Genomic DNA, 26,565 nt, shown 5'->3' with positions numbered 1-26,565 from the left:
TCCCCATGCTACTCATGGGAATGGTGGAGTAGCAGAGCCTGTATTTCTGACTCCAGTTCAGTCTTTTGCCTTGATATCTTAGGACTGTAGCTAAACTGTGATCTCTGCCTGCACTTGAGCTGGTGGAAGCTGTGAAACTGCAGTTTGTGTAGTGCCAAGCCCAAGATAAAGTCTCCAAAAGCAGGCCAACGATGGTCTTGTCTTCTGCAAGCCCAGAAGGAGTAGCACAACCCTGGGAGAAATGCCTTTTAAGATTTATGTGGTGAAGATGTGCCTTAAAAAGGCTTTATTTACATCTGGGCCAGCAGCAGCGTCCTGCAGTCATTCCAAGAGACATCCCCTCCATCCAGGGGAGAGCCAGCCTTTTAAAAAGTGTCCCGCCTGAAATGCATGTTTGTTTCCCTTTGTTCTAGGGGGGCTAAATTTCAGGGTTTGGGTAAGATCAAGGCAAAGCTGCTGCACTAATTCATTATAAAGTGGATCTATCTCTTTGCCATCTAAGATGCCCATACACTTTGCTAAAAGGTGTATACCAGAGTACATTAGCTCTGACTCAGCACGGTGGTAGACATTATCCCAGCTCCTGCTCAAGGTGCTAACAGTGTAAAGGGAAATCCTTGATTGTCAGTTCCAGAAGGATGAAAAGACCAGTAGTAACTTGCCAAAAGAAAGAATTAGGCCCAACAGAACCACTTTCAAGCTTGTTTGGAAGCACTCTTTAACAGTTTTCTCAGCTCTCTTGCTGCTATTTGCTACCGCAACTCCCTGTGGGAATAGACTAATGAGCCTCCAGACAGGATGCCTAAATAATGCAAGTGTAAGAAGTTCCAGTGAAGTGACTAAGGGAATGCTGGCTTAGCTCTGCATCTCCCCTCTTTACCAGAACCATCCCTGATAACAATCACTGCCTTGAGTTGTAACAAAATCTCCATCTCTCATAACTACATTTTCTCTCTGAGAATCTGCAGTATTGCTCAAAAACTGGTTCATCTTATTAGTGCTAAGCAATAAATAGGTACATAAGTGATCAGTGAATCTAGAAAGATCATTTTAATCTGCATGAGGTTTCTTTGCTGTATCATGTTAGTGAAAGGAAATCCTTCCAGAAGTAACATAATGAAATTGTCAATACTGATCCATCATAAATCCTGCTGTACTGGCTGCACCAAGTTCCTGATTCTTGCCCCTTATGCACATATCCTCTTCTATCCAAAACATATTCAGTTGTAGGAAAATAAGTGCTGTAGGGCTGCTGGGAAAACCCTTGATCTTCAGCTATCGAATGACAAACAAAAGCTTTCCAAATATTTGTATAAGTACACAATTATATATTAATACATCTACTGTCAGAATGAAACAGCAGGTTTCTAAAGTGCTCTGCAAAGGAGACTGATTTTGAAATTATAGATCCAGCACCTTATTAGACCCATTTAGTTTTTCACAGAGCACCAGAAAGACCTGGAGTTATTTTCATCCTTCTCTTGGTGAGTCACTGCTTGTGACAGCAAGACATTGTGCAGACTTAGTGTCTTTATGAAGATTAAGTAGTCTTATGAAATGCAGTTAGAATGAATTTGTACTTGTCAATTTGTAATTACATTCAGAACAAACTTTACGTTAACAGCAAAATTAGAATGTAGAAAGAGAGAAATATAGTCCGCCAGGTGATATCTGTCCAGTTCATTTCCCTGTAGGAGTAGGCAGAGATTCAGAAGACAGCATTCCTTTCCAATTCCAGCAGCAATCGATTTATGCCCTGAAGTAAAAAATGGTATCATGCAGACAAGTGCTAGGGCTGTCTCCAAAAACACAGGGTTATCTGGCTCATGTGGCTGCTGAATCAGACACACCTCACTGGCTCTGTTGAAGAGAACTTCTGAATAATCCAGCAAGCCAGCAAGCGAGGTCTGAGCAGGAAGAGTTCTGTGAAGAGCAAAACAAACTCCTCTTTACTGTTTGTTAGATTAGAAGACTTGAGGTTTGGGTATAACCTACAGAATGCACTGCGCAGGCGAGGACAGACATGCAGTTTGCCCAGGCCTCCACCCTTAGATTTCTTACAAGTCTTAGTCTAGATAACGAAGATTGATTTATTTTTGCTATCTGATAGTATTACTTATCATTCATCTTACCTGTTTTTCTTTGCAAGGCATAGCATAGATGTTTAGGGTCACTATGAGGTACCACAACTACTATTGCCACTTCCTCTGCTTTTTGACTTGCTTCTGTCCACCACTTGGGCAAAAACCCCACACCAATTTCTTTAGGCTTTCTTTTAAGGACAGTTTCCCATCAGAAAGCTCCAGTTTGGCTGTTCTGCAGTAAGCTGATGTTTATACAGGGGACACTGCTACAGGATTGCCAGTGCTTACAGCCACGCCTCTAGCACAGATTAGATGTACCGGCAAAAGACAGTACTTCCTCAGCTCTCTGAAATAGATGACTCAATCTAAAAGCAGCACTCAAAACATTGCTTTGTCTGGTAGTGTACAGCATACAGAAATAAGGAGTGCTCATTACTATGCTCAGCACAATCTGTTTTAAGGTAAACTATTTAATTACCCAGCTCCCTCAGGAGTTCTGCACTACATATTAATACTACAGTGAAATGCACATGCATGCAGTAAAATGCATTGACAATGTTCAGAGAAGGCTTTAATTAGACATGGTCAGGAATCTGCCAAAACAAATTTATATAGTGTGATGGCTGTGACAATGGACAACAGTGTGAAAACCACTGCTTCCAGTCCCTGTTCTATCATTCTCCCGTATTCCAAGGTAGAGACCCAGCCAATGGCCTGGTCTGTCCAGCTTCTTAAAACATTTCATCCTGTGCAAATATTCATGATTCAGAAAGATTTTCTGAGCATGAATTTCAGGTACTTAGATTCTTGGCAGTAGAAATACTTACACAGAGCTATATAGTTCCAAAAGCAACAGCTGTATGGAAACCTCTCCCAAAACTAGACAAGGTATCAGCTGTAATGGCACTCATTCATTATAATGGGAGACCACTGTTTCTGGGGAGAGCACAGGTCTTAATATGGATACAATGAATAACCTGAAATATTTTCTTACTCTTCTCAAAAGTGTTTTTAAAAGTCTTAGCATTATCCCAATGAAACCCGGCCATTTTTTCATCCAAAATTTGGTAAAATGAGTGTTTCTGTGACCAACTTTTAATAAACCCTGTTTGTACTTACGCACATGCAAGATTTTTGTTTGCTCATCCTCATATGTGGTAAGGAGAATATTGCAACTGCTAAAGGCTACAGACAGCATTAAATAAGAATGACAAATACTCCTGAACTTCTTATGTGATTGGTTTTGCTTAAATATGAATTATCTTCAATTGTAAAGCCTCAAAAAAATCTTTGGATCTTACCCAAGTTTATTCCCACCCAGATATTCCAACCATGTTTGATGGGTCTGGAAAGAGTCGAGAGAGAGATTAGTCTCCTATTTCCTTCAGAAAAAGCTAAGGCAAACAGTCCTTCATTTTCTTCATTATCATGCAGCAGTTTGCAGTCTGTTCTGATGTTCCCCAAGGAAGCTGTAATATTTACCTAGAGCTTGTACCAAGTATGAAAAACACTATTATCTGTTAAATTGTTTACTAACAGAAACTTACACTGTGCTCATCATAATGAATATGAATGTACAACTGACTGAAGTGCCCCTATACTCTATTCCACCACCTTAAGATTCAAATTTACTAGGTACAGTCTTTATGGTCTTTCTCCTTGGATCTTATAAAGTGGCCAGAGTTCTGCTTGAATTTCTATAGCATTGGGTTTTGTTTCACTCTAGTTATAAGCATTTGAGTATCACCTGCATACCAAAATACTTACTGATCCGTGTAGTCTGCAATAGAGGTTTACAAACCTGGATAGGAATGCACAAAACAAAATTCCTACTGAAAACAGGAGTGCAAGTTACTTGAAACATTTCAAGAGAACATTCTGTTTTCTATTGTGCTTTACAGTACTCTTGTCACAGTTTACTTGGAAAAATAATGGAAGCGTTGCACAATGGAAAATACATTTGCTCTAGCATGCAAGACATGTTTAATGCTTTTACTGTCTGACACATCAAATGAGAGATATTAAATACGTGCCAAGCATCAGCAGAAAGAAAGCACAAGTGACAAACATAGGAGGATGGAAAAAGCACTGGGGTTTCAAGGATGTGGTTCTGCGTTTTCAGACACGATGCTACTTCGATGAATTTATTAAGCCAAGAACTCTATTCATGCTAACAAGTTCTTTAGGACATTTCCCTTTGCTTAATCCTGTATAAGGCAACTTGTCTTTGACCAAAGCTTTCAGTGCCATATCATGCAAACAGAGCACTGTTTACAGGCCAATTATCTTCACATCAAGAATTAGAGAATGCATTCTCTACTGAAAGAGTATTTTACTGCAACACCTTGTTTCAAGTTACAAGGAGGTAAACTTTTGTTCATTCCACTGTCCTTCCTATCAGGGGGCAAACAAAAGCCAAGTGTTACGGACGTTGCCCAAGATTCCCATTTGGAAACAGAAGAGCAACTTCTTCTTCAAGGTCACATATTAAGGATAGTTTTACAAACCAAGTTCCAAGTTCCAGTAGTTATGCAGAACTAGGCACATCATCCTGCCGTATATGTCATAATTCCTAGCAAGTAACAATAGCTATGGGAAAACAGCCTTCTCCCCCCAAAACCATGCTCCTGCCTTATTTAAAACCCATTTAGCCACTCTTAAAAGGAATAAATACTTTCAAGTGATGTGTGAGCATAATGACCAATAATATAACAATCGTGCCTCTGTTGATACAGTATTTAGTATTGTCTGAAGCTTATACACAGACACTGAAGAGAAAGCAAACTTGTGATTTCTGATGTATGGAAGTATTTGTTTTATTTAGAGGAACTTAGATGCTAGTAACTGAAATTAATATTGTAGGCAAATTATTCATAGTAAATTTGAAGTTTCCCAACCCAGCTGATTTTCTAACATAACCCTGAGATGTATCATGTCTGAAAGGGGCCTACAAGGATGCTGGAGAGGGACTCTTCATCAGGGGCTGTAGTGATAGAACAAGGGGTGATGGGTTCATACTGAAACAGGGGAAGTTCAGGTTAGATAAAAGGAAGAAGTTCATTACTGTGAGAGTAGTGAGGCACTGGAAGAGGTTGCCCAGAGAAATGGTGAATTCTCCCCCCCGGCAGTGTTCAAGTAGCCAGGCTGAACAGAGCCCTTGGACAGGGGAACATGATGTAGTGACAGGCATCCTTGCCCATCATGGCAGGGGGGTTGGAACAGAATGATCTTAAGTTCTTTTCCAACCCAAACCATTCTGTGATTATATGATATGTATTTCTACTTATTAAAAAAAGAATTAGGCTTTACAGTTTGGCTTTGTGCTTAGGCTTGGGCTTCTTTCTGGAGATGTCTAGAGATAGACATAAAGATGTCTATCTCTATATGCTGGATATGATATCAAGATGAATTACCAGGAAGCACTCTTCAAAGATTTTTTTTTTAAAAGAAATCAGTGTTACCTGTTAAAAACAAGATTAAAATACAAATAAAAGAATGAAAATTTCATTTTTGATAGAAAACCTCCCTTCATTTTCACATTCTAAGGGAAAAAAAGAGAAAGAAATCCAGAGTTTCTGGATTACCCAGCAAGGGACAGATTATCCCCCCCCCCCCCAAATTAAAATTTGGAAGTTGCACTGCAATTTTTAAATTGCATTTAAAAAATTTTAAAGTTAAAATAGGGAGCACTAATTTTATTCTTGAAGTACTAAATTAGCTTAAACAAATTCCATTATAATGCAGACGCTTGTCCAGGCAGGGAACACAAGGCATACAAGGGAAAGGAAGTCAAATGGAGACAGAAGAAGCTGCACTATAACAAATAGGATTTATACTTCTATTACCCAAGTACTCTACCCGCACCACTCATAAGTGATAAGGGGAGTCCAAATAAAGTCTGTTTTAGCATTAACTCATGTTATTCAGCTACTGCAGGCAGTCATAAGCTATGGTCCTTGTAAATGCTGTACACAAGCAAAGAATTTAACTCCTGGACCATAATGAAAGCAGTCATGAACGCATCAAACTGAAGAATTCTCCTGTATGACTCAAGACTATTAGAGAATTATGCAAATGCTCAGGGGGCAGGGAGGAGAGGGGAGAAGGGATGAGGGAAGAGATTTTTCCCAAGTTACTAATTTATAATTTGCCTTTAAAAGTCCTAAATGAAAAATCACCTATACATGTATTTGCAAACATCAGCAACTTTTAAGATGAAGACTGTTACAGACAGAAATGAAACCCTAAACTGATTTGGAATTCTCTTCTCCTAGGGAAAGCAAAATAAGCTCCTTGCTGTCCTGAAACAGGAAGACTTTGTTTTCCTCTCCCATCTGTACAGCTTTCCTAGCTCCCAAACACAGTCACAGGTATTGCTTGCCTGAGGGCTGTCTGATGCTTGTATGCTGATGGATGCAGTGACATTCAGAGCTTGCCCTCTGCCAGGCCATAGGACTGACTCAGCCTAGCTTGCCTTTAGGCAACTCCAAGGGCCAATCTGGAAAGGAGATGTGGGATCACGGGGGAGGAAGGCATGAGAATGAGCAAGTCATAAAATATTCTTCCTTCAATAAGTAGAGCACTGTTAATCCAGTTCACGTCCATCATCAAATTATATCTCTGGTTAGTACTGAATTTAGGATTTCCTCAACACATAAGAAGGAAAAGCAGATTATATATGTTATACCATATGTAAGTATCAAACTGGAGATTAACAAATGCTAAACCCATTGTCTTCTCTCAGGGTTTGAAAGGTTAACCATCTATTCTGTTTCTCATCCTGGACATGTTGTATTGCTAAAGTAGTTCATACAGCTTTCAACACAAACTATAATTTTGTCAGCTGTGAGTGGTGCTGCAGCATTTATATTAAACTTTAGAAATGGCACTGACACAAGCCCAGCATTTAGAGATGCCTGGGTTTCCACTTCTATTTGAAGTTCTGGCTTGCGCTCTTTTTCACAGAGCCTTTCCAACTCTTTGCCTTTTGGCTTCATTAGGTTCACTCCACTGTAGAACAACAAAGATGCACATGAGAGAGACTGAGGTTTTCCTTGCATGTTTCGTTGAATGAAACTATCAGATACACAGCTCTGTTCACCAGAAAAGCCTACTACTCATAAGCACTCCAAGTTCATCTTACAACAAGGAGTACTAAAAAAACCCCAAACCAACCCACAACCAACCAACCAACCAAAGAGGCTTCTTTAAATTCTCTACAAAAAGCCTCTTGCCAACACCTCTCTATCTGAATATCTGGTTGATGCTGTAACCTCGTGAAGTCAGACACACTGCTTCTGTAACCTCAGCTGCTTGGCACACTCACCAGTGAGGGCAGGCAAGCTTTGGGATTCCAGAAACTTTTGCCAAGAAACAAGCAAGGGCACCTTAACAAAGGGCATTCTAATGCCAGACAGGAACTATGTCCTCTTACTCATTACGTGCAGCTGTCTCAGAACCCCTATTCTTCATATCCATCCATTCTCTTTTTTTTTAAACTTACCTCTTGCTTTTGTTTGTTTTTAAGGTTTCAGTATAGTCTATACAACATGGAAGCCCTTCCAGACTGCATATGTTGCTATAGGAACAGATTATTTCACTTCCACAGGTCTCAAGTGGTCAAATTGAGTAAATGGAGAAAACAACTGCAAAACTGAACTGATTACTCTTTTCAAGTTCATTTTGAGCATACCGAATTAAGAGCAATGAATCAGCAAGATGTGGCAACTGAAGGCAAAAATCAGATCTGAAGACAACTTCAATGGGCAGCTTCAATAGTATCTTTAAATAAGCTTGATATTGAAATCTGATTGCTACTCAGCGCATTATTTCTGAATTTATTTCTTACTAGAAAATAATCTTACAGGACAAGACCATATTTTGCACTTCTTGAAGAAACCATCACAGTATTTCAGTGACATTAGGCAATACATACGCATGAGAAGATGTCAGTCAGGCTAGGTAAAGTGAAGTGAATGCATGTATGTCAGGCAGGCAGTGATGACTTGCAGTGGAGCAAAGCAGCACAAACCCCATGGTTGGCTCCTAGTGAACTCCAGGCCATGAAGCTGCCACCTCCACATAGGTTGCATATATTGATGAGGAATATGTTCTTAGTCAGTAAAGAAAAGTCTTAAGGAAGTTCCACAATATCCTTTTGAATAAAGGAAATGATGAGATTTAGAACAACATCAGATTCTGAATTTGAACAGTTTGTTGGGTTTTCTTTATTTTTTCAAGAACCAAAGGCAGAACTGTTTGTATAAAGCCAACCTGAGAGAATACACATTTCTCACAACTTTTTAGTGCTCAGGATATTTGATTGCCACCAATTTCCTGTTAAAATTAAGTGAGGAATGGGAACTTCTTTAGGAGAACCATTTTAATTATTAAATCATGTGCTGTAATAAGGGTTATATAGAATGACTACGGGGAAAAAGGCCAAACCCAGTGTTTCTGATGAGTATTCTTTGGGTATTCATAATGTATGATACTGTTCAAATGTAGTAAATACAGTATCGACACTGGGGGAAGATGGGGGGTTTGCTGTCATTATCCCATAGCCAGAAAATTACAACAATCTGGAATTCCACAGAAAACTTCACAATCTACAAGCAAATAACTTGAAATTTTCTGATGCTAGAGGTTATAGACATTATTTCAGGGATAAAATCCATAAAGTCAGGATTAAAACCTGTAACTGAAAGCCACCCAGAAATAAAATGGCTATGTTTTCGTAACGTAACACACAACCACCTTAACCACCCCCATATATTTCGAAAGAGTTTGTTACCAATGGTATCCAGAGAATCCTGTGGTAATTTTGGCTAAAAGAACTTTGGATCTGAGAACTTTTTCAGAGTGTGAGTGTTGTTCATATACTCACCAGCAGGTTACCAGAAACCTCATGTAAAACAGCTTCCTATGAACGTTTGTTTACTAGCCTGATTCCTGATAGCCACCCTCCCACAGGAATTGAGTGAAGGGTCCACAGCTGCTGGAAAGAAGAGTGTAATATTTACTTCAGAAAAAGAGAAGATGAAGAAGAGCCAGTAACTGTTTTCATGCACAGAACTGCAGGTGACTGTTTCTTTTGCCTTTCCTATTGGCCAAGTGACCAGTGAGGATGGGGCCGACAGATGAGATGGTGATGCTTCATCCAAGTGAATGCCAGGCTCACCCCTAAGCACCCTGCATGGAGTTTCTGGGTTGCCTTGTGCAGTGCAGAAGGTCATCAAGGAAACTGGAGCAGCTCAAGATGAACATGGCCAGAATCTACAGTGCAAGATGTGGGAGGTGAGGCTAGATTTATCAGAGCTTGTAGAAAATGGAAATATAAAATATGGAGAGTTATATTCTTGAGAGGAAACTGAAGTTTGCAATAAACTAGAGAGATGAAAGGCAGGCAACGGTACACTGAAGGAAGAGGATGAGAAAGGGGCAGGGGGGAAACACCAAAGGAGGGTACTGAAATAAAACACTGGCAGCCTTATGTAATGAAAACTACCCCCAGAAAGATCTGTACATGAACAATTTTGGACATTTGATTGAAGTAAAGGTGAACATTCTTCCCTGAGTAAATTTTTGACAGGAATTGTGTTTATGTCTGTCTGAATCCAAAATCAGCTTTTGCCACCTGCATGATACACAAGACTTGAATAAAAAGGGGATCTGACTGCATTTTCAATTCTAGTTCTGCTGCAGATGCTCAAGTTGTTCTGCAGCACTTTGGCTATTTCATTTTCATGAATTCAGTATAAGACAAGTATTCTTTCTTGCACATTGTTTTATTATTCTTCATCCTAGAGCTGCATTAAGAACCTGACTCGCTCAGTAAGCTGATTCTCACATTTTAGTCATTTTCTAGCTGGTTAGATTTTAACTGGGTATCCACAGGGTGTGTCACAAGCAGGAAAAAGTTTGTTTTGCCCAACCAGAGGCAGTGTAAATGCTTAAGCTCTCACACTCCTTGGCAGGTCTTCCCATTGCAGGCTGGATAAACTCTTGGCTACATGGAACTGATGGGATGGACCTGCTCAGATGAGACCAAAAGGAGCCGTGCTATAGGCCAGCGGAGATTTCCACAAGACATTAAGAGTCTTCTGCTGAAGACAACCTATACAAATATACTTTCCTCTATTGTGATACGGAGAAAACTCCAGGAACAAACTTGCCAACAAAGTTTTCAAGCTGACAAGCAGGTATTCTTTATTGAGGCACCGGGAGACACAGGGGATAGCTCCTCCTAACGTGTGTCTCCCCATTGCCACACAAGCCGTCCTTGTATAGCCACTGGGCATACATACATATTCATGAGGCTACGTATGGATTACATCATTTTCCAGAGAGTTCCTCGCATGCATACAGAACTGTGGTGGTGGTCTCTGAGGGTCGTTTGCTTCCTCCAACGATCTTCATCACTTTTGGCAGCCTTTGAAGCACGCTCAGTAGATGCTCATACCAGTTTAATTGGTTCATTAGCGCCAGGACAGAATAATCCCCCTATCCTCCTACTTATCAGGTAGTTTAACTGCAGCCCATCCTGGACACCTGCGGTTCCCAGATACTCCTTATCCTGTGTCCTGTTCTTCTAGACAGTTTTTCTTTAACTATGTCACAACTATAATGATTTATCTTGTGAGAATTCTCAGCGTGTTCTCTAGCTGTACTCTATATTTTTCTCTATGTGTCATGCACCTCAGTAATTTTCCATTGCTACTGTTACAAAGCCATCAAACTTAACATGACTTAAATCTAATTCTAAAGGTTTCTATATTCCATTTTGTGATTTTGTGCCCCCTTGTTTCAAATTCCCCCCTTTTTCTGTCCTTTTGCAAATTCTTTTGCAACATTTTATATATCACCATTACCATCAAAATTCTTTCTGAAATAATTTCCTATTTCTACTTGGCGCTTAATTTCATTCCTTTTCCAATCATAGACCGTTTACAATACCAGAGGGAACATTGTATCATACCACAAGTAATCAATATTAAAATAATTAACATCAATATTCCTGCAACCAGTTGCCTCAACCAGGAGAGATTGGGTAACCATGAAGTTAACTTTTTCCCTATTTCTTCAAACCCCCAGGAGGTGTCATCCATGGCCAGTTCATGAAATATCTTAGTTTGTTTCCAAATCTGCTCCAGATCTGTTTCGATTCTGCCACTTTGGTCTATATAGGAACAACAGCTTTCACTGATTGTGGAACAAACCCCTCCTTGTGATGCCCATAACATGTCTAGAGCCATTTGGTTTTGTAATACCACTTTAGACAGGCTGGTTAAAATTGGGTATTACAGCATCTAAGGTGCATGCCCCCTTCCAGTTGGGGGGGTAGAGTCTTATAAGCATTTTTTCCACATAACCAATACCATCCTTTCCCTTTAGGAATGGGCCATCACTGAACTACGATACCATCTATATTAATAGTATGATTGCAATTTGAATGGTGACCTACATCTGTGGCATTTAAGCAAGGCTTCCTACCCTGGTTCCTGGTGTTCCCTTGTTTCAATTGGTCCTGTGAAAACATTTCTTGGTATTTTGCAGTTCTGTTTTTTTCCCCCAGTTCTGCCTATAAGTGAAAAAAATCACTCGTTTCATGATTCATTCTTGTCTGAGAATCTCTGCACATGTCACCATGTAAGAAAAGCACTTGGAGCCAAGCTGCGAAGTATCCTGTACTGCCAATGTGCTTTTAGTATTTGGTTACTTCGGCTACATACTATTTTTTAAACCCCAAAATGAAATCTTTGCAAATCACAGAGGGCTTTAAAATACAGCCCTAAATAGTCATAAATATCAGTTATCAGTTAGGAGTAAGGAAAACAGTATTTTTCATTTTTTTTATAGCTCCCAAAGTCAACAGGAACACTTGACATTGATTCCAGCTCTGGAATGATGGAGTCTCACTTAAAGAAGTGAGAACTAAGCCAAGTTAATTGCCTTGAATTCTTTACAAACCTGGCTTAAAGTGGGTGAACTGCTCAGTCAATAGAACATTTTGGGAGGCTGTGCATTTTATTCTGAAAACATGAGTTTTAAGTGATGACATTTCAATTGTTTTGGAAGACATCAGAAAAACAGATCTGACAATGAAGCCTCCTACATGGCTGGAGATCAGAAACAGAATGCACAAAGTAGCAGTACAAACTTCTTCTGTGCTTCTATCACTGATCTGCAGATATGTCCTTGAGAAATACATCCCAACATGGCTTATTATCAGATTAATTATTCAGACTGATAGTAAATGTAAAAAAGAACACATTTCATAGGAATGCTTTTTCTGTGGATATATATGCGAACATCAAGAACTAGTTATGATCTGGACAGGTCTTGCATAGCCAAGCCTGGTCACCTTCCGTGCAAAATGTATTCCAGTCACTGGACAAACAGTGGCAGTGCCAGTTCTCTTTAACGATCCAGTACACATATGTACAGGATTCTCCCTGTTCTACTTTTTAAGTTCAGGGTACCTGTAAAGATGAAAGATGTCTTTTATTCAGCTATCACAGGAATCATTCTGCTTAGTAATTAAGGCTGTCAAAAAGAGCTACCCTATAGACCTGTTGGCAGCATGCTGAAATAGAAACCTTAACGGAAGCAATTGCCCCTAAGCAGACTGAAATAAGAGAAGTGTAAGGACAGGAATCTAGTCCTTACCAAATCTTTAAATCGGCTCTCCAAAATCCAAGAAGAATATCAGAATATCAAATCTGGGCATACATTGCCTATATAATCATACCTGAGGAAAACCAAGCAAGTTAACAGCAACTTCCCATGGGTCAAACTCAAAGTATCAAGGGTTTTGGTCCGTGTATGCATTGAATAATTATGCCATACAACATTAATGAACCTCCATACGGCTGAATTCTGTGGTAAAGAGTTAGCAGAGCTGCACATCCTTTCCCAAAGGCTACAGAAACAGCCTTAGTTTCCTGAAACACCCATATACATCTGAACTCTGGCATCAGAGTACAGAGTGACCCTTTCAAGAGCTGCCATCACATATGTTTTTAGCTTTACAGAAGCTGACCTACATCATTAGGAGATGAGACTGTTTCCAACAGGGAGTCAAATACATGCACTTGTTATTCTCACTACAAAGATGAGAGAAACAGCTAGTCCAGAAATCAGCTGAATTTTAACTGTGTTTTAAGACATCGCTAATTAGAGCCTAAGAAAAGCACTAAAAATACCCAGACATGAGCCTGACATCTCCCTGACTCAACGTGGGAACCTTCTGCACCAAGTTAGGAGCAGTGACTAACACAACCACTTTCAGCGCCTGCTTTTCCATGAACAATGCCATGTACAAGAACTATTCCTTCCCTAAAAAAGATGGATAACCAAGACCAGTAGATTTTCCCCTGCCCCCTCCTGAAAACAAAGGATTGCTGGGTCATTCAGGAATTCAATGGCTGGAGCAAACGTACAAAACTTCATATATCCAGAAAGCAGGAGATTTAAGTTGCTGGGAAAACAACTTTTCTGAGCTATATTCCAGGTCCATCAACCGTAAGTGATTTTTTCTTCTTAAACAAAAGCTTTCTTGCATTTCTAGGCTTCTGGTCACAGTTTGTGGTTTAGCTCTGACAAAACACCAACTGAAAAAAGCAATAGCTTGAGAAATAAATAAGAAGAAATACCGAAAATGCAGAAAGAATGGGACTTTTTGCTCTCTGCATCATACAACACTTGAATATTCACTGTTACTTCAGGTTAAACTGAAATATGATATTATCACTTAGGAGGTTTTACTGGACACAGGATCCATATGCCTGTATTATTCAATTAGTCTTCAGTTTTCTCTAGCTCTGCGACTACTTACACCCACAGACAATAGCTCAAAATCTCCATTTAGAGAAAATTCTGGAGCAATCAAAACACAAGCAAACCATCCCTTTTCATTTCTGACAAAGTGAGATTTGGTAGAATAGGCTATGGCCCTATTTTTCCAATTTTTCTTAACACACAAAAGGGAATCAAGACAATTTTCAGACACTCAAATATGTAGTTAGAACAAAGATAAATTAGAAAGAATTAATTACAAGTTACTGGGCAAAACTAAAGCAAAGCAAGGTACCAGCCCAGCAGGAAAAGGTGCCTAAATCTTGTGAAAAAAAAAAATTGCTTCTAAATCTATTACTCGTTTAGGCTGACAAGAGTAGTTTTAGAAAAGAACTGAACAAGAATAGATAATATAAAGGGTATGTAAGACAAAAATCCAGGTAATAGAGTGTATGCCTCTTAAAAGTTATCACTTTAATAACCCTGTATATAAGTAAACATCAGTTCTGTTACAGAAAAAGCATTTTATGTGCACTTGAACAGACCAAGGTGATGTGCATACTGATCCTTCAGTTTTCAAAGTTCTGATTCTCTCTCTTACTAATCCTAAACATCATGACAGTAGAGCATCATGCAAATGGTGCTCAAACTCAAGTTACCAACTTCGAATGCCTCAGCTTTAGAGTTAAGAAAAAATTGCAAAACTACTTCAAGTGCCTTTAAAAATCTTTTATTTGGTTTTGCAATTAATTGCTTCTCCACAGTTTGCTTCTTTCCACTGGATTTCCCCTTTGGAACACAGGATTTTTGTGAAATAAACAAGTGTTTAAGAACTAGAAGTAAGGAAAACTTCCCCAACAGCAGACTGTTCATCTTTCTGTGCCTCCATCTCTACAGCAAAGCCACAGGGCAGCTTGCAAGGCCAGGGCACAATAAGCTCATCTGGATTTTTGCAGCAGTTTTGAACCTTTGAACAAAGAGAAATACCTTTTTAACAGGAATTAAAATTCAACTGCTTCTCTTTTCTATTTGTCCAATCATGAGTGCACCGAAGCCTGAACCAACTTGCAGAACATAGTGTCTTAAAGATTTCCTAACTACAAGAGAGACCAGAAGAAAAATATTCACTACAGAAGAGATCTAGCTTATAATTGCTGCTCTGCGAAGTAGTTCAAACCCTCTGAGATTCCACTAAACAAGCAAAACAAAGCCTTATGGAATTAGATGCAGAATAAGAGAGTAAATATAACCCCTACTCGGGCTGAACTGCCTTTGTGGACTGCAGACCTTTCAGACAGATCTACCTAGGCACTTCAAGAAGCAGCATTTATGGTGAAAGAAATGAAACATTAACCCTACAGAACTGAGTAGCTACATGAAAATGCCCTTTGAATATATCTCATTTCCACTACAGATATCAGAGGCCATGTGAAATGCACAAAAGTATGGTAATTTCTAAAATTACATACAAAACATCAAGAAATAGATTCTCAGGTTTTGGCATTATTGCCATGGCATTATCAACCATAGTCAATATGAAAAGCCCCAATTCTCACAGAATATTAATTCCACTGATTGCATCTCCTACTATAATCAGTTCCAAATACATCAGTTTAGGTAATGGAAGAAGAGCCAGGATCCAGTGATAACAATGGAACACAACTGAATATTTTCATAAACAAGGAACTAGAATGACAGTTTACCCTTTCATCTATGGAATGAGATTGTTTATAACAACATTGAGCCTCCACTTGGACTAGAGCCTAGAAAGGATAAAGAACATAAACTAAGACTTTTTGAGGGGTAAAAAACCATCCTCCTGATTAATATCAACCATTTATGAAAATGAAGTAAGTTGTCTTAAAATGACATTTTGAGGACATGGTCATTAACTGTGTGTCAGTCATCTTCTAGGTCAACACTCCTCTTTACCCCCTTTTTGCAGTACTGTCACCTGGCTCTCCTCCCTCTCTTGCTTCAGGAAGTGAAGGGCCTTACCTTGCTCAGCCAGGTAAAGGGAAGCAGCAGTACAAACTACTCGTTTAGTTGCAAAAATGCAAACAGCATCGTAGGAGAAACTCTTTGTGCTTTCACACAGCCCACACAAGCATTAGCTTAAAATATCACTGAAATGTATTTTTCAGTGTCACTTGCTGTTTATTCTGCTTAATGATCCTTTTTTTCCCTGTGTGTGTGCACAGAATTTCAATACTGCTTTAGAAACAGATGATGATGGGAATATGCAGTTTAGTGGCTACAGTTATTAGGCTAATAAACAATGTCCTGCTTTGAATCTATAACTGCCTTGCTTATGAACAGATATAAAGGTATTAGTAATAATTTAGGCAGATAAACACACTTGAATTAAAGCTGTTGTACAATAACATTCCTCCAACACACAAATACAAGCAACCTACAAGATCTCACTCACTTTCACAAACTACTTTGCAATGAAATGCTGTAGCTAACAAAAATCAAATGAAATATATCAAATGACATACACAGAAATGCTAAAGGACTTCTCCAGAATACACGGCGAGCACGCAGAGCCTCAAATCATCACACCCTTAGTTTAACACATTTCACATGGCTTACTACCATCTACAGATAGCACAGGAAAAAAACCCAGTCCTTAATAAATGATATGGTTAATCAGGCAATTACAATTATAAGTACTTGAAAAATGAAACTAAAATTAAGAGCAATAGAGACCCATACTATTACGGTCATTGACACTGAAACCACCAAAATTATTTGTTTGTGATGTTATCTTCAGGTGGTATTTCATAATTTCCTTCACTACTTCCAATGAACCAAGCTGTTAGTGAGCCAGAGTCTGGTACTGCTGGAGGTTAATTCTAGAATGGTTTAGCTTGGAAGGGACCTTAAAGCTCATCCAGTTCCAATCCCCTGACACAGACAGTGACACCTCCCACTAGAGCAGCTTGCTCCAAGCCCCTGTGTCCAACCTGCCCTTGAACACTGCCAGGGATGGGGCAGCCACAGCTTCCCTGGGCACCCTGTGCCAGCGCCTCAGCACCCTCACAGGGAAGAGCTTCTGCCTAAGAGCTCATCTCAGTCTCCCCTCTGGCAGGTTCAAGCCATTCCCCTTGGCCTGTCCCTACAGGCCCTTGTCCAAAGCCCCTCTCCAGGTTTCTTGTAGCCCTTTTAGGCACTAGGAGCTGCTCCAAGGTCTCCAGGCAGAACCAGTCCACCTCTCTCAGCCTGTCTCCAGAGCAGAAGTGTTCTGGCCTTCAGAGCATTTTCCTAGCCTCCTCTGGACATGCTGCAACAGCTCCATGTCCTTCTTATGTTGGGGGCCACTGGGAATACAGCTAGAGTTCTGTCATTTTTTTCCAGAGCCAGGGTTGTTAATAATTCAGGAGCACAGAGCTGAAATAGAATGCATTGCACTGGGGATAACCTTGACCCCTATTTTTTCCATCTTACAAAGGCACAAGGGAGCACCCAAAGTTGTTGCCCCTTGATGTCTCCACGGGGGGGGGGGGGTGTGGGGGTGTGGAAGTGTGGCTTTGTTTTATCACTCCTTATACAGACAGAAAATAAGGTGCAACTTCCCTAAAAGCTTTCAGGTGGGATAGTAGTTTAAAGCATCCAGTAAGCATGACAGGGCTAACGGTCACTTCTGCAAAACAGAGGCCCCTGCCTCCCACAGGATTCCACGGGCAGTGCATGACACTTGGCTTCATCCAGAGGTCAGTTCTCCCTAGCTCAGAAGCTGCTGGAGACAAAATCACTGCCCGGCCTCGGGCGAAGCAGCCTGCAGTACACCACCTGCAGGAACACATCACGATTTTTGTCTCACAGTGTTTCACTGCATCCCACAGAAGGATTACTGTTGCCATGTAAAAATATGTTCTCTCGCACATTGCCAATCTGTCACAAAAATCCCTTCCTGACTAGAACAAGCAAGCAAATAGAACCAAGGTGAGAAGGAAAGCCACAAGTTTCAGTACTTAACCAACTTTTATGCTCAATTTTATTTCTATTAGCTTGACTGCTATTGTTGCCTAGCGAAAAGCCATGCACTGATTGATTGTAAGTGTTGCCTGGTAATAATCTCTCAGCAAGAAAAGGGAAAGCCTTTGTGTGGTGATGACTGAGCTGAATGCAGCAACAGGTCTGGAGGAGACACCTAGAAATATCCAGCTATTTCCCTGTTCTTGTTGGAAAATAATCTCTTGGATACAGATGCCATGTTTGTAAAGAAGCTTAGAGGGTGGAGAAGGGGGGCTAGCTCCACTAACACACTGTAACAAGTAACACACATTCCCTAAGCACTTCCAAGTGGTTTCACAGCTCAGTCTCTTCAAAACTAAGCAATAAGGTTGGTGTGTGTCATGTCGTCGTGTCATGTGTCGTTCCCCTCCCCCTTGGTTTGCTTAAACATCAGTATTTTCGGTCAGAATCCAGAGGAGGCTTTCCAGGAGGTAATTCGGTCCGATACAGAAACAGAGGACATCTGGTGGTGTTTAGCTGCCAGTGTATACTAACAGCAAGGCAATTCGAGTGTGTATGCAGCTGCACCAGCAGCAATTCACATAAGCCACGCTTTAAATAAAACTAGTAATAAAAAGTTACATAGAACTTAACATAACTGCAGAAACAGAGTGAAATTTCTAATGACCAATATAAAAGAGTTTCTGATTCCAGCTGCTGCTACTACCATACAAAAATTACTCTATGAAGAGTTACACTGGTTACACATAAGGAGTAGCTTCTCTATGACTGTAAGAGGCTGCCACTTCCAACAGACACATGCTATGGTAAAGCAGGAGATACTCCTCACTACTGAAATACTAGGGGATGCAAAGTTGTCAGTTTTGATGGTGGAATCTCCATGGAAGCAAGAGCAGGGAAAGAACCACATGAGCTTACTCTCAGGAAGCAATACCACCACAAGTGAGGTGCGTATCATCACCCAAACCACAGCATTTTTGACACTGGGGGAAAGAGCCACTGGTCTACACACAGGTGCACAGGGGAACTGAGCCCAGTTCCAAACTGCCACATCAGCTCCTGGATGGACAGACCATAAGCATTCCGATTTCCATGTCCTTAGTGAAAATTGTCATTTTTAGCTGAAGATGCTGCCATTAGGGTGACTCTGAAGATCCAACACTGAGACTTTCTGTAACATGATGCTTAGCATACGCTTTGAGTGGCATAAACCACTTAGACTTCAGACACTGAACAAAGTCAACCTCTGTGAGACTCCTTCACTCTAAGAAGCTAGAGAACATAGTGGCAAAGTAGGAACGAGGCCCACACTTGCAGATAAGCTTTCTAGTTACATGGGGGCCGTTCAAAGTACGTGTTTTATTGCTAGTGGCAAAACCAAATACAGGCTTAAGATCAGACTCCTGTCGTGCTCTCTCATGAGAAATATACTGCAATAAGTATTCAAACATACTTGACTGAAAAAAAGAAGAAATGAAAGCAGAAGACAGCCGTGTGACATACAGAATATTGTATCCCTCCTTACATAACTTTAATGCATGGAATCAATCACAGCCAAGACTCTAAGCATGAAAATCTCATTAAAAAAAAACAAACAAATCCCAAGTACTTGTATCTTTTGAACCAACACTGGCAAAAGAAGAAGAAATCTCATAATCTCTTGCTTGTACCAGCGCAAGCATGTGTGGTAAAGCACACTGGTGACCTGCTTAAAACTAGACTACTTAGAAAGATTAGTTTTAAGCTACATCAGTTCCCCAATCTGTTCTGATATGCAGCCACAAAACCACCTACACTGATACAAGCAGCTAGAAGAAAACTGCTCCCTTCAACAGCAGTGCTGGCTGAAAGTGTAAATGAAACTTAAGACCTTCTGGTGTTTATAGATTTTCTTACTAAAGTTAGCAAAGCAAAAGTTAGACTGAAAAACAGATTAGAGACCAAGTTCAAAATCAGCATGAGACATAAGATAACTTTACAGGAACTTTCAGGTAAGCTCTTTAGAGCCTCTCAAACTTTTGTCCCAGATCACAAGCTATTTATTAGTCTCAAAACTAACTGCACTATTGGAAACAAACCCAATTGAAACATCAGTTATAGATACAACAAAAACCTTCTGATACCACCTAAAATACCTTAGAGCCAGCTAAGGAAATAAACCAACGAACACATTTCCAGACAAGTCAGAAGATCAGGGCTTTAAGTTACACCAGTAAAATCCATCTTGAAAACCTCAAAAAGAAGTTTTGAGCTGGTGAGTTAAAGATTGAGATGGACAACTCCACAATACTGCAACAACATTGTTCCCTAGATTTTCTTTAATACACAAATATTCAAGCAAAAGTGCTCCAGATGTCATTCCCCCTCAAGAGCTTGCTTTGTTACCTTAAGTATCAGACAACAGTATAACTTCCTTCTGAAAAGATACCAGTCCATTCATTTTCAAGCCAGCTTTACTTATTAGAGTAAGTGCATCCTAGGTCAATACCACCCATTAAAATATACTTAACGACCTTTTCCTTTTGTTTTGATTTCATGAAATTAAGCTTACATTAAGAAGATAGAATAAAAGATACCTATTTTTCAGAGCTCAGGGTTTAAGACTCCCAAGCAAATAAGCATTGTAAACTCAGTAACTTCTCAGAAGCATGACATTCTTTTACTTAGCTCTGACCAACTTTCATTTAGTTAAGCTCCTGGATACAATTTAAAGGCATGCTAAGATGGGGGTGTGTGTGTGTGCATGTCTTCCTTATTAACTAATAATTTATAACATCTTATCTCTATTAAACATATTTATACCTTCTCTTTACTCATGCTTTCCTCCAGATGATTCTAATGGTGTCATTGTTGTTCTGCTCTCTTCTGATCTCCAATAAAGCCAGTGATGGAGAATTACAGATCTCTTCTTTTCTTGAGTTTGCAGGTAGCTGTAAAGAAGGTAAATAGAGTTTGGAAAATAAACTTCCTTAGTGAGTGAGTGTAGATATTTTGAAAGCTTTCCCACTAAGCTTTCTAAGTGGTGATAGAAAGAATTAGCTGAGCAATACCAGCTACCAGCAGCACCTTTCTTTGTCAGCTACCAAATCAGATTATTTGCTAACCACAACTTGTCTGCTGAGCATAGAACTTGTCATTTATAGCAGCCTGCAGCAAACACAGCCCCACGACTCTTCTAAATTTCAACAAATATACTAAAAAAAAATGGAACATGTAGTAAAATTGTTCACACTGGTGCTTAAGAAAGTGTTAAATAACTAGTTAAAAAAAAAAAAAGCTATATAAAGCCCATACTAACATGGGTGAAGCGTTGTGCCACAACATTTTAGTCAGAACAAATATCAGCTATTCCCCCCCAAATGTTTCTTTGGCTGCTTCCATAAGTTGTGCTTTATAATTAGATCCTCCTCTCAAAAGTAAAGCAAAACCTTTTGCTAATCTAAGCGATACAATGGAATTTTGAATGTGAACTCAACAAATCTACTGCTCTTTATATTGTGTGCCATGAAGTATTTAAAACACAAATATTAAATATAATTAATATAAAGTAGTATGTTAATATAATAGAATCCCAGACTTGTTTTGGTTGGACCTTAAAGTTCATTCAGCTCCAACCCCTGCCACAGGCAGGGACTCCTTCCACTAGAGCAGCTTGCTCCAAGCCCCTGTGTCCAACCTGGCCTTGAACACTGCCAGGGATGGGGCAGCCACAGCTTCTCTGGGCACCCTGTGCCAGCGCCTCAGCACCCTCACAGGGAAGAGCTTCTGCCTAAGAGCTCATCTCAGTCTCCCCTCTGGCAGGTTAAAGCCATTCCTTCTTGTCCTATCACTACATGCCCTTGTAAATATTCCTCTCCAGATTTCTTGCAGGCCCCCTTTAGGCGTTGGAAAGCTGCTATGAGATCTCCAGCATCTGTTCTCCAGCCTGAATGTAATTAATGATATACTATTAATACAATAATAATAATAGTAATAACCAGTGCAGAGACACTACTACACAACATACAATCTAGTGGAAAGCAAGTGTCTCCAAACTCCAGCCATAGTTGGACCTTTGGGAGCTTAGTATTCAGAACAGTTCAGTTACTTACAATGGATTTCTAATTAACACATGATTATTTTCCACAATTTATTTCTAATAGAACACATTCCTTTCAGTATACTACAGTTTTTCCTCTGCAAGTGAGTATTTTGGGGGGAGACTTCAGAAGGAAAGGTCTGGTTCTCTGGGGAATTTGGAGAAGAAAAGCTCAGAAGTGCAAGATGTGATGCAGTTGTATGATGGCACCCACCTCACACAGTTCTGTATTATTTGCCAGCAGTAACAAGGATTGTTCTCCTGCCTCAGATACTCCTTTCCAATATGGCCAGGCTCACACAGAAGCTAATTTATCATATGCTACTTTATCATCACAAAAACACTGGTATTGACGGAGACTTCACTATGCATATCTAACTGTGTTTTCTGCAACAGATCCTTTCCTATGTTGGTTTTAAGCAGACATTACGAGTCCAGTGATGTCTAAAGAGCTAACTGTGTTTGAAGTTTAGGTTGGCAATGCCTCAGACTGGATGTGGCCTGGCAGAGCAGCATACAGCATAAAGAACGCTATAAAACCAAGGAAGAGAAAATATGACCCTTAGAAAGACAGATGCAGAAAACCATAAAATCATGTGGAAACTAACAGTCTTGTGAGCCATTTTTACTCATTTATAGTCTTCTTTGTTTCAGATGTGTTTATTGGGTAGGACTTGTAAAGAGAGGCAGCCTCAGCACGAGGAGAGTGTGAGACAACCGTGAGCACAAATGCGATGATTAAAGGCTGTGGGCTGTGTTCAGAGGATGGGCGATGTGTGAAGGAATACAAAGCTGGTGACAGCTCCTGAGGGAAGCCTCGGTGCAAAATATGAGGGGAAAAAAAAACACCCCAACCCACAAAAAAAAAAGAGGGAAAATGATCGAAGAATGGGCACAGAACTGCAGTGACCTAAAGAGAGTAAACTGGAATATGGATGGGGGAGGGAAGACTAGGAAAGTTAAACCCATTTGATGAATACCAAAGGAGGACATGGAGTTGCTGAAGCGAGTCCAGAGGAGGCCACGAGGATGATCAGGGCTGGAGCACCTCCCGTATGAAGACAGGCTGAGGAAGTTGGGGCTGTTCAGCCTGGAGAAGAGAAGGCTGCGTGGAGACCTCATAGCAGCCTTCCAGTATCTGAAGGGGGCCTATAGGGATGCTGGGGAGGGACTCTTCATTAGGGACTGTAGGGACAGGCCAAGGGGAATGGCTTTAACCTGCCAGAGGGGAGACTGAGATGAGCTCTTAGGCAGAAGCTCTTCCCTGTGAGGGTGCTGAGGCGCTGGCACAGGGTGCCCAGAGAAGCTGTGGCTGCCCCATCCCTGGCAGTGTTCAAGGCCAGGTTGGACACAGGGGCTTGGAGCAAGCTGCTCTAGTGGAAGGGGTCCCTGCCTGTGGCAGGGGGTGGAGCTGGAGGAGCTTTAAGGTCCCTTCCAGCACAAACCAGGCTGGGATTCTATGGTGCTATCAATATCACTTGGCTCAGCCTACCGGGCCCTCCTGGCTCGGGCAGGACAGCGCAGCCTCCGCAGGAACCCGACCTGAGACACATCGGAGCCCTCCCCCTGACCCCCCAAGGGGCCTGGCCGGCGGCACCGCACCGCCCGCCGCTGGGGGAGGCCGCAGATACCGGCCTCGCTGCAGGAGGCTCCGGCGCCGGCCGGCAGGGGGCGCTGTGTGCCGGCGGCGCCACCACCCTCTGCCGGCTGCGGCCGCGCTTCCCCGCGGCGCCGCTGTCTCAGTGGGTAGGCGGAGAGCCGCGGGCCGGGCCGGGCCGGGCCTTGCGCCGCGCTATGGCGCTGCCGGCGCTGTCGAGCTCGGGGGTGAAGTTCCGGCGGGTCCTGGCGCACTTCCCTCAGGAGCTCAGCCTGGCCTTCGCGTACGGGTCTGGGGTGTTCCGGCAGGCGGGGGACAAGGCCGGGCCCGGCGAGGTGAGCGCGGCGGCCTCCCCCGGGCCGGCCCCGTGGCTCTCCCCAAGCCCTGGCGTGTGGCGGGGGGGGGGGTGGTGGGACACGCTCTGGGCCTGAAGTGGCGGCGGGACCTCCGGGCCCCTGAGCGGGGGCGGTAGCGCCGGAGCGTGGTTCAGGGCCCTCCAGCCCTGTGTGCGCCGGCGTTGGGCCGCCCCGCTGCGGGTTAGAGCGAGTTACGGCTTGGCTGGGCACCGCGTGCTGGTCACCAGCGGAACACGCTGCAAGGGGCGTGCTTGGCGCTGCCTCAGCGTTTGGGGTCGGGTTGCTCGGAGATAGTGATTTGATTTTATTATGTGACCTTTTAAAACTCGTTAATCAGCAGCATTGCTCGTTATAGCTGCCTCTTAAGCAACTCCCCGCAGACGTGGTTTCAAATGTGCCTGATTTTCCTTTCTGAAAAGAGGAAAACAGATGATAATAAGACTGTCAGAGCTCTAACAGCATCCCGTCCTCCCACGAAAGAATGTGTTGGGGTAAAGAAGCAAACAGACTGTCTTTTTAGTAGTATTAACTGATGAGCTGAGGTGCTGCCTGGCATCAGTAGACCACAGAGAGAGGCAGGACTAATGAATGTGAAGCAGTGTCGTTGTAAGTATTACTGTTGTGCAGGCGTATGTCGTAAACTTCCATCTGCGGTGTCTGTAGGAGTTTGTGTGGACTGACTCCTTCAGAAGAGCAGTGCACATCTTGTACCTTACAAACCTTTGGGGCTTGGATTGTTCTATCGACAAAGGAAATGAATGTACCTGAAGTGCGGTTTCTTGCTCAGATGCCTTTACCCACCCACACCTCCCTGTTCACAGCCTTGTGTATCAGCAAAAGTCCTGTTTGTTGGCAGCCTAAGCTGTTAGCTGAGCTGGGAACTGGGATGATGCAGATCCTCTCACCTGCTCCCTTGTTTTGAAGGGTTGAAGGTTGGTCCCTTGACCAGGAGAACAGGAATATTTAGTCCATCACTGCTAGGCTGGTTAGAAAACATGTAACTTCATCAGAACTTTAACCTGGATCTGACACTAACATGTGGTTTGGATTTATTACAGTTTTACTCAGGTGGAAAATAATTAGCTGGAAGTTCGATACTGTGTATACCTTAGATCAATATGGTTACTACTGGTTGCTTCCTGACACAAAAACCCCAACACTTCTCTCCTTATCCACAGAACAACATGCTGGACTTTGTGTTTGCTGTTGATGATGCTGTGACGTGGCATATGATGAACTTAACAAAGAACAGGAGTCATTATTCCTTCCTAAAACTTTTGGGGCCAAAACAGATAAACAGTGTGCAGAATTACGGAGCAGGGATTTACTACAATACGTTAGTGCCATGTAATGGTAGGGTAAGTACAAGTAGTTTGAGTAAGTGAAGTCAAATTTTTCTGTGTGAAGTATTGAAATGATGAGCTTAAAGTAGATTTCTGTGCAGGAAGTGAATCTTGTGGATTGTGACTGATTCATAACTCGTATCTACAGTATTTATGTCTCAAAACCTTCACAAACAGCATATTAATTACAAAGCAAACAGAGCAGCTGCTCTTGCACTTTAAAAATGCGAGCAATGTTTGTATTTTCAAACTAAAGCACTACAGAAAGTGGTTTTATATTCCTTATTACTTGCTGTCTGGCAGCTTTGGTGGTTGTAAAGTGTATTGTGGGGAAATGGGGCCTTAATTTTAGCAGTTGGGCATGTAATAATTGCCAAGTGGATTCTTACTGTTCGACATAAAATGAAAGTATTTATCATAGCAAGTTGAAATTTACATCTGTGTTTAATGGCTCAGGTCCTGACCTGTGAAGCTTGGGTATGATTAATAATTCTAGGTAAATAGTACTTGTTCAGCAAGTCCTACTCCTGCATCTACTTGTAGGCTGTGTTTGGTAAGGAGAAGTGCAGATAGGAGTCAGAGGAGGGATACGCTGCATCTGTCAATCTTGGTGTTGATTCTGAGTAACTTTTGCCCTGTGGTAACAAACTGTACATAGGGAAAGCAAGTTCTTTTAAGACAGATGGGAAATTAAAAGAAATGAAGGACAGGCATGGAAAAATGCCATATGAGCAATATATACCTAATGGAAGTTTCTCGGGACATGCATGATTGCAATAATGTTGGATATATGTCAGAATTCTTCCTAGAAAGTTGGAGAGTTAGATGAAGTAGTCTTTTACATACTTGCTATTTTGGTTAAAGGCATCTGTATGAGGCAAGAATTTGGGGTTTAAACCTTATTCGTTTGGTGTAAAAAGGGATTTTAGTTTTAAGAACCAGGGATCTTTGCTATGAAATTCTGTCCTTGGCTCTATGCCCTTAATCGTACAGTAATGACCTGTCATATCACTGTGTATGAACCTCTTTTATCCAGAAATTCTGGAGCTGGCTACCTTGGTGTGGTGATAATATTTGGGAACATAAATCGGTAACAAGCTGTTGAAAGTTCATCTTTTTCCAGTTACATAAAATAAGCTACAAAATCACAGTTCGTTTTCTAACATCAAAGAGCAAAAGAGAAAACTCCCTGCTACACACTGCACCACCACCACCCCCCCCCCCAACAGTACACAGAAATGTGTAGGGGTTTTGCTTCTTTTAGGTCTCTGACAAACTATTTCTTGAGAGCTTTCAATATCATGAAGGATACTGTGGATCATATTGTATC

The 26,565-nt window shown here is 41.4% G+C and overlaps 1 protein-coding gene and 1 long non-coding RNA gene across 7 annotated transcripts in view; one reads left to right on the top strand and one right to left on the bottom strand.

The window, feature by feature from the left end:
* LOC134164719 (uncharacterized) overlaps positions 1-23,550 on the bottom strand; it is a 58,575-nt gene extending 35,025 nt beyond the window's left edge. Inside the window, exons 1-2 of the long non-coding RNA XR_009965222.1 lie at positions 23,432-23,550; positions 20,664-20,791 (exon numbers count right to left, since the gene is read on the bottom strand). This is a non-coding gene — a long non-coding RNA (uncharacterized LOC134164719). The remainder of the gene's footprint in view (positions 1-20,663; positions 20,792-23,431) is intronic.
* A 152-nt stretch (positions 23,551-23,702) lies between these two features.
* TAMM41 (TAM41 mitochondrial translocator assembly and maintenance homolog) overlaps positions 23,703-26,565 on the top strand; it is a 35,468-nt gene continuing 32,605 nt past the window's right edge. For all 6 annotated transcript variants that reach the window (XM_062620700.1, XM_062620691.1, XM_062620727.1 and 3 more), the window contains exons 1-2: positions 23,703-23,871; positions 25,071-25,250. In XM_062620700.1, coding sequence (XP_062476684.1) covers positions 23,734-23,871; positions 25,071-25,250 — 318 coding nt within the window. In that variant the 5' untranslated portion in view covers positions 23,703-23,733. The remainder of the gene's footprint in view (positions 23,872-25,070; positions 25,251-26,565) is intronic.

This window comes from Pezoporus occidentalis, unplaced genomic scaffold (assembly GCF_034315485.1).
Source record: "Pezoporus occidentalis ecotype Australia unplaced genomic scaffold, CSIRO_AGI_Poc_V1 ctg106, whole genome shotgun sequence".
Taxonomy (NCBI): domain Eukaryota; kingdom Metazoa; phylum Chordata; class Aves; order Psittaciformes; family Psittacidae; genus Pezoporus; species Pezoporus occidentalis.
Note: the sequence above shows the minus strand (reverse complement) of the source record. Positions and strands in the feature narration are given on the sequence as shown.